The 8,119-nt window shown below is 39.5% G+C and overlaps 2 protein-coding genes across 2 annotated transcripts in view; one reads left to right on the top strand and one right to left on the bottom strand.

The window, feature by feature from the left end:
* The window catches only part of LOC103511780 (60S ribosomal protein L6), a gene marked incomplete at its 5' end in the record, with an annotated part of 11,021 nt that extends 5,976 nt beyond the window's left edge, over positions 1-5,045 (top strand). The window contains 3 exons of the mRNA XM_026825338.1: positions 1,191-1,368; positions 2,257-2,352; positions 4,586-5,045. Coding sequence (XP_026681139.1) covers positions 1,191-1,368; positions 2,257-2,352; positions 4,586-4,651 — 340 coding nt within the window. The remainder of the gene's footprint in view (positions 1-1,190; positions 1,369-2,256; positions 2,353-4,585) is intronic.
* Positions 5,046-6,975: 1,930 nt separating this feature from the next.
* Positions 6,976-7,712, bottom strand: LOC113468429 (uncharacterized protein C1orf43 homolog). Its single transcript, XM_026825332.1, has 2 exons — positions 7,485-7,712; positions 6,976-7,161 (listed from the first exon to the last, which is right to left on the bottom strand). The coding sequence occupies exons 1-2, from the start codon at positions 7,647-7,649 to the stop codon at positions 6,976-6,978; spliced, it is 351 nt and encodes a 116-aa protein (XP_026681133.1). The 5' UTR covers positions 7,650-7,712.
* Between the last annotated feature and the right edge of the window lie 407 nt (positions 7,713-8,119).

Genomic DNA, 8,119 nt, shown 5'->3' with positions numbered 1-8,119 from the left:
CCCTTCCTTCCTCTTCTTTTTTTATGTCAAGCAGCTCATTTTAGAATACCTCATTAAATTGCAAAACCTGTTGGAATTATAATGAATCCAAGATAAATGCTAAAACATTTTCATTTCATTTGCATCTTGAAGGTTTTTTTCTGTGCGAGCTTAAAAGATAGGGTCATTGTTTGTTGTATGAAGGATCTAATGTGACAACACAAAAGATCTAATCAGGTGCTGAGACACCTGGCTTAAAAATAGCTGGTGGCCCTACAAAACCTAACTTGTCAGGCAAATATTTTTCTTATTTAGGCAGCTGGGTGCTTTTGAAACTCCTCTAAAGCAATGACTTGTCACTTATTGTGAAGTTGTTGTATCAAATGTTTCAAACAGTAACTTGACTTTAATCTATGACTGAACTGAACACACTTTGTTGGTTGAGTCACATTTAAAGTTACAACTATGTCTGATTTTGCAATGAATTAGTGGAAACTGGTGGATTAAATGGACCACTGAAGTAAGCAAATTTTTGTGCATTTGGTAATAATTGTAGGCATCAGGGATGTTAGGAGCTTCTTGGCTATTAGTTTGATATACACTGATCTAGCAAAACAAACCCTGATAAGCCTAGGTGGAAAATATATAAATAAAAAACAACAGAAAAAGTTAATTTTAACTTGCTCATTCAGCCCATTAACCCTCAATAAAGTAGTGCTTTATGTAGACTGTAAGCTTAGAACAAGTTGTCCCATCATGCTTTCAGTCTAATAGAGCAACTCTCTTCTAATGTAAATTTGTTCAACTACCAGTATAAAGTGAGTGAGTGCCCTTTGAACTTTCCTTATCCTGAGAGAAAGAGGGAACTGTAACTGTTAAGGTCTTATTGTCCCAAAAGCAAAGAGAGAAGGAAGACAGGATAGGAGAAAGCCAGCCGTTCTGAGAACAAACCCTACCTGTTTAGGGTGAAATCTGCCCCAGCGGGAAGCAAACTCATGTGCTTACAAGGTCTGCGACCTAGCGTGGTAGGGAATTGGTATAGCAAATAAAAAATATAAATACTTACGTACCATCCAAGCTAACTAGGCTGGCATAATCAGATTTATTGCATTATTGCTATACAAATACAAGATAATTAGAAAGTATTTCAATGAGTTTTTTTTTTTAATGAACAAGCCACAATACCTAATCTATCATGTTCTTGGTTCCAGCATGCCTCTGCGTCGTGTCCACCAGAACTATGTGATTGCCACCTCCACACAGCTTGACATTAGCGGCGTCAAAGTACCCGAGGCCGCCAATGATCATTTCTTCCGACGAATCAAGAAGCACAACAAGCAGCCACGCAAGGGAGACAAGCGCAGTCTGTTTGCCAAGAGGAAGAAGCGAGTAAGTGTCCCCTCTTTTGATTTGAAAAATAAATAAATAAATAGTTGGGTAATTTCAAGAAGAAGAGAAATGGAATAGGTATGATGAAAAGAATTGGGATGGGATTAAATTTGAATTGCTCCAAACCAAAATATTGCACCTACAGTGAGAGGATTTTTCAAAGAGTTTTGATAAAGGGAACTGTAACAACTGAGGTCTTATTGTCCCGAAATCGATGATATAAATCTAGTCATTCCGAGAACGTACTTCATCCGTTTAGAAAAAAAAAGTCTGCCCCGGGCGGAAATGAACCCGTGATCTAGCCCTTACAAGGTAGCACTACCCTCTAATTGAACTAGGCTGAATAGTAGTAGCGTTTGCTGCTGGTTCAAAGGAAAGGGACTTATTTTATTAGTCACACTTAGTACCTTCATACCAGTAAATAAGCTCTTTTTCCCCCTCTGGGTCACGAGTTTAGGCTCGCTAGATTTTTGAAACTCCTCTAAAGCAATGACTTGTCACTTATTGTGAAGTTGTTGTATCAAATGTTTCAAACAGTAACTTGACTTTAATCTATGACTGAGCAGAACATTCCTTGTTGGTTGAGTCACATTTAAAGTTAAATTACTTTTACGAATTGAATCCGATATGAATGACAGGATAGAAAAAAGCAGTCGTTCCGAGAACGAACCTTATCTGTTAAGGATTAAGTTCGCCTCGGGTGGGAATCGAACCCACGACCTAGCGCGCTGTCAAGGAAGACGCGCTACCCACCAAGCTGACTAAAGTTAGAAGATTGGCGGTATGACGGTTTATGTGGACGAAATTCGTAATACCCCCATCCTAACACCTGCTTTGCAAAAAAAAAAACCCCTTCTAACAACTGCTCCTTCTGTTCTATGTTTGCAGGCATACAAAGTGTCCAAGGCTAGGAAAGTAATGCAGAAGGACATGGACGAGCAACTGCTCAAAGTAATCAAGGTGCACCCCGAGAAGAAGATCCTGCTGTCCTATCCACCCTGGGGGTGGATAAATACCCGGGTAAATACCCAATTTTTATTTACCCACCCAGTGGGTATTTACCCACGACCCATCACTAGTTACAACTATGTCTGATTTTGCAATGAATTAGTGGAAACTGGTGGATTAAATGGACCACTGAAGTAAGCAAATTTTTGTGCATTTGGTAATAATTGTAGGCATCAGGGATGTTAGGAGCTTCTTGGCTATTAGTTTGATATACACTGATCTAGCAAAATAAACCCTGATAAGCCTAGGTGGAAAATATATAAATAAAAAACAACAGAAAAAGTTAATTTTAACTTGCTCATTCAGCCCATTAACCCTCGATAAAGTAGTGCTTTATGTAGACTGTAAGCTTAGAACAAGTTGTCCCATTATGCTGAACCCTGATAAGCCTAGGTGGAAAATATATAAATAAAAAACAACAGAAAAAGTTAATTTTAACTTGCTCATTCAGCCCATTAACCCTCAATAAAGTAGTGCTTTATGTAGACTGTAAGCTTAGAACAAGTTGTCCCATCATGCTTCATAATGGTTTCCCATTCTATTGTTCCCATAATATTGTAGGTAATTTCGTTCAGGAAAGCCACATCACTATCTCACTTGACGTGATAGTAGTGTAGCTCTCATGAACGAAATTACCTACAATATTATGGGAAAATCTTTAAATTATATCTTTCTGACTTCCCCATGAGGTCAACTGACGTGATAGTAGTGTGTTTCTTCCTTGAGTTCCTTGAGCCAACTGCTACATTAGACTCCTGTGGTCTGTGTCGTAGCATACCCATCCCTCATCAGATGGGCGATGAGAGACACGATACTTTCCCATTTAGGTGCTGGGTCAACACAAGAACTCCAGAAAGTAAGAAATATTTGAAAGTTTGGTCTGAATGTTTTTACTAATTCTCTCCCCTTTTCATTTCTCCCTCGTCAGGATTTCAATCAGAAGAAACTTTCCGTCTCTCCGCTGGACACATCGGCTAACGGCAAAATCTCGCCCGCCTCCTCCCTTCCCCCATCTCTCATGTCACGTGGCGGTAAACTCTGCTCTCCCGACGCCAAGCAGGGCCCCGGGGGGCCCCCCGGTATGATGTCCATTAACGAGCAGATCGAGTCGATGATCTCGCGAAGTACGCCGAACATGTACGAGCAACAGGCGTGGAAACTGAGACGCGCCCTGCAGCAGAAGGAAGAGGAGGCACACCGCAAGCAAAGCTCCCCGGGCGCTGGGGGCAGGTACTATGGGGACCCTGTACCCATCTCCCCGCTAGACTACGTGAAGAACCGCATCGCTGAAGTGATGAGAACCAGCGAGGAGGATAAAGGCTCCGAGGGCCGTGAGGACCCCACGCCCCCGCCCCCGAGACATATGTACTCCCCTGCCTCGGCCCATAGCCCTTACATGATGACTAGTAGCCCCCGGCCCCCTAGCAGGCCCGTGCACCATGGCGGGGCCCATCATGACCCCGCTAAAAAATCTACATGTTTAAAAATTAATAAACGAAACTCTTCTCTTTATTCTCGATTTCAGCGGCGATAGCACTTTAATGGTCCTACCAGATTGGATTAGGTACCTACTGAAGTTAAATAACATTGCCTGTGGTTGGTATTCAGATTTCTCGTCTCCACTCAGGCTGGGCGAGGGTAATGTGAGTTGTGAGGAGTGAGGAGACAGGTAGTTAAACTCTCTTTCAAAAAGAAAAGAAAAAAAAACAACAAGCTGAGCCGAAAAACTGTACTCCTGCACCGACAACTTTTTTTTGAACGTTCAAAAAACTTCAACATCTTGCGTTTTTCTTTTGTTTACAAACGGGTTTGTTTACATTTCGTATAGGAAATATCTCTTTGGCAGTTTGGCCATTTGTTCCCAAGTTGGAAGGAAAGTTTCCGAATTTTACAAGGTACGTTATAGACAAGTTTTTATCCTATTTTATCTCAATAATCCCCTTTTTTTAGTGGAATAAAACTCAAAACCATCTCAATTTAGGTCTCTAGTTTTTCGCCAGTGTGTTACTTTATCCATAGAACCAGAGGATTATCCAAAATCTTCCTACCCGGAGGTGAACTTCATGTCCCAAATTTTGAGGTCTTCAGGGGTTTTTCAAAGTAATAATTCGCTTTCCACCAATAATTGGCTCTTAAATGGTTCTTATAAGTCCGATTTCTTTACTCTTTCTGTGTTTGGGGTGCCTAAAAATTGGTCCTGATTTTGCTACTGTCCTATCTGTCATCAGCTTTCGGTATCCGAAGTTCTCAATACCCTCACCGAATGAAATTCTAAGTGGATATCACATTGGGAACAGAATGGCTTCAAGTCCACTATTCACGCCCAGACAAACCCGGTCAGTGTAACTTCAAATCCCGTCCTGTAGTAACTTTTTTGACAGAATTTTAACCATGAAACACAAGTCGTGAAGTATCTCCATCAGGGGGTTTCTAACATCTTGATGGATGCCTTGGTAACTTTGTGAAGGTCCAAATTGATTCCTTGTAAGATCATCTCTTTTTTTGGTGAAAGCTTGATTATTGGTAGATTTGTCTGTGCGGGTGTAGTGGACTTGAAGTGAGATACCCCTCCTAATTCTTAAACATTATGTTGTCTTGTATTTTTTACCTGTCTGGATTCTATTAAACCCTGACGACCATGATCATTTATACTTGTGTAATTCTGTTAATTTTTAAGAGTTTTCCTTTGTTTCTTTTCTTTTTTTAAGTTCAGATAAAAGAAGAAAAACAGTAAAATAGAAGTTCGTTTTAAATTGAATTTATTTGTAGTAAATTGAACACAGTTCAACAAAATGGACTAGTAAAATAGACAACTAAATAGGTAGGTATCAGAAGACTGAGTAAAAAAAATAACTTGAAAAATAAATCTTAAAAAAATTAACGAAATATGAAGGAGAAAAAAAAAATAAAAAAATAAATAATTTCAAAAAAAAATCGCCTGAATTTTTTTTTAGCTACCCGAACCGTCGAGAAGCATAGTCCCCACCCGAATGCCCACCCCAAGTCGATGACTTTGTCAGTATACTGAAAAGTTCCGAAAGGGGAGGAGCTTAAGTTCGAATCAAGAGTGGGGGAAATTTCTCTTGCGCATGTGTCAGAACTTTCGAGCTGTGTATACGATGCACAAACTTTGAGCTTTGTAGACGATGCTACTTATCAAGTTCAAAGGCAAAGTGCTTTTCACACGATGCTACTTGTTTAGTTCCAAAGGAGAATAGGAAAATTTCCCCCTTAGCATTAGCGTATTTTCCTTTCTTAATGCTAATGTGCATTAGCTTATTCTATTTTTTTTTTTTTTTTTAGTGAGATTATTATTATTTTGTTAGACTTAAACGTGTTTTGTTTTAAAGTTAAGTCTATTCGTTTTGTTTTAAAATAAGGCACTCAAGTCCCTTTGTTTTGATTGGAAGATACTTAAAATTTTCCTCTTAAATAGTACTTTCTTTTCGTTTCCAGCTGCCTTCAACCTGAACCTATGCACTTCCCAGAGCCAGACCCCTGCACCTGCTGTAAACGGGACCACACCTGCTGTAAACGGGACCACACCTGCGGTAAATGGGACGACACCTGCTGCAAACGGGACAACACCCGCGGGAAATGGAATCACATCTAGTGAGTACTGCTAATAAGCGAAATCTCACTCGTATATACGAGGGTCGTTTGATCATTTGCCCGCACCTCGGAATTATACATTACTAGCTGTTGTGCCCGTGCTTCGCCACGGTTTAAAAAAATTTAGTAAGAAAAAAATTCTCCGTCAGTAGGAAGCGGTCGCGCTGCGCGCTCCCGGGGCTTCGCGGTTTGTGCATGAGGTCGCGCTTTGCGCTCCCTTGGCTTCGCCCCTGAAAACAAATATCGTCCCTGAGTCTTGTCTCGAAGAAATGAAAACTCAAAACTGAAAGCGAGAGAAAATATTAAACGTAGGCAAAGTTTTGCTGGCCTCAAAGTGTGTTCCCCAGGTATTTCTTATGGGGGGACTAAAAAACGTCAATATCTCGGGAACGGTTGGGAATTTTAAAGGTATTATAATTTTTTTTGGGTAGATACGACAATTTTACTGGGGGTCTTCGTTTACACTTTTTTGATATCTATTATAGTTTTCTCTAAACAATTCGGACAGACATACATACATAACCCGTCCATATTTCTCTTTTATATAAATATAGATATAAAGAGCCTGTCAAACTCCAAAAAAAAAAGTTATATGTAGGTACTCAATACTACTCAAATTGAGTCAAATCCCTTCAGACCAGCAGCAAACTCTACAAGCCTAGTTAGCTTGAAAGTTAGTGCTAGGTTGCAGCTTTGATTACTGCCCAAGGCGAGGCCCATCTTCTCGTCTGTCCAAATGCAGGTGCTACCTGCAATGAACAAGACCTGCTGCTTGTAAATGATGCGGCGATCCAAGTAGCAGAATATTGGAAGAGGAGTATCTGACATGGTCATTGGTCAAAGCGGACACGGAAAGTAAAGTAAAGTCCCCCTATCTTGTCCTAATCTTTTGGAATTTGGGACTTACTCCATTGTCACTGTTCTCTACATCAAACTTTTTTTTTAAAACACTACAAACTAACACTAGCTCAAGATTTTACCCAGTCTCTACAACATAATACTATACTCACCCAATATTTTTACATCATCCACTGTCTTCATCCGGTAGTAGTATGGAGGCAGATTGGACCCGGGTGGTAAAATATACTTGCTGTCTGTTTCTGGTAACAGTCGGGGTTCACAGAGAATTCTTGGAATGCACTCTATCCTCCGCTCTATTTCTCTACGGTAAGACTGAAAATAATAATTTAGCATAAAGTTGAAACTCTGCTGGGAATTGAACCTGGGACCTGTGGTGTGCAAGTATAGTGTGATACCTAATGGACTAGGGTAATGGCTCTTTTTTTTTTTTCAAGGTTTATAAAGGGAATCATAATAACACAGGTCTCATTGTTCCTAGGAGAAAGCTTGCTGTTCTGAGAACAACTTTTATCTATTAGAGAAAGTCTGCTCTGGATGGAAATCAAACTTGCAACCTAGCAGGAGTGCTAACCTCCAATCTAATCATTGGTATAACTGAAGTGTAGGTGTAGGTGACAGTGTGTGTGTTGCATTACCTTTTTAGCATCATGTCCAATGGGTACATGTGGACCCCTCCGTGACCTCAATGCAAATCTCATAATCTGATTCTTTGCAAAGATGAACAGAATAATGAAAGTGAGTACTCCACCAGCAATGAATATAACCACTGTTGCTCCCGATAACTTTTCTTTCTCTGGCATCTTGAGCAAGTATATGTCTTTGTTTGATTTGGATCTAAGTACAGCTTGATTATTGTAGAGTGATCACTATTATTTTTATGACCAGATCAAAGATTAACCAGAATCATCATGTAGGTATTAATTTAAAAATAAAATCCTTCCTTTCCTCCTTTTTTTTCTTTTCTTTTTTAACAAGACTGAAAGCAATTTGTTCCTTACGTCTTTCAGATCCCCCTAAAGCCCTAAATCCCTTGAAGCTAGATGAATATGGTGCTGACGGTAATGAGGATCCTGAAGAAGATGATGATGGTGGATATGGAAATTATTATTAAAATGTTTCTTGTTTACAAATCCAAAGGAATTAGCTATTAGGCCATTTTCATAGATTTTTAATATAAAAATTACCTTTTATTACCTAATATGTAATGCCATAATGTATAAATAATTATTATAAATTTGTGTTTTCCATTTTAATCGTCCATGAATGTACC

Source organism: Diaphorina citri, unplaced genomic scaffold, assembly GCF_000475195.1.
Source record: "Diaphorina citri unplaced genomic scaffold, Diaci psyllid genome assembly version 1.1 scaffold34, whole genome shotgun sequence".
Classification (NCBI taxonomy): Eukaryota; Metazoa; Arthropoda; class Insecta; order Hemiptera; family Psyllidae; genus Diaphorina; species Diaphorina citri.
This window is presented reverse-complemented; position numbering and strand designations above follow the sequence as displayed.

What these genes read in the sequence shown, in the direction of transcription:
- LOC113468429 (XM_026825332.1), bottom strand. Translation starts at nt 7,649, where the DNA reads ATGCCAGAGAAAGAAAAGTTATCGGGAGCAACAGTGGTTATATTCATT. An exon ending in TTGGACATGATGCTAAAAAG is followed by an intron (nt 7,162 to 7,484) that starts GTAATGCAACAC and finishes TATTATTTTCAG; the next exon opens with TCTTACCGTAGAGAAATAGA.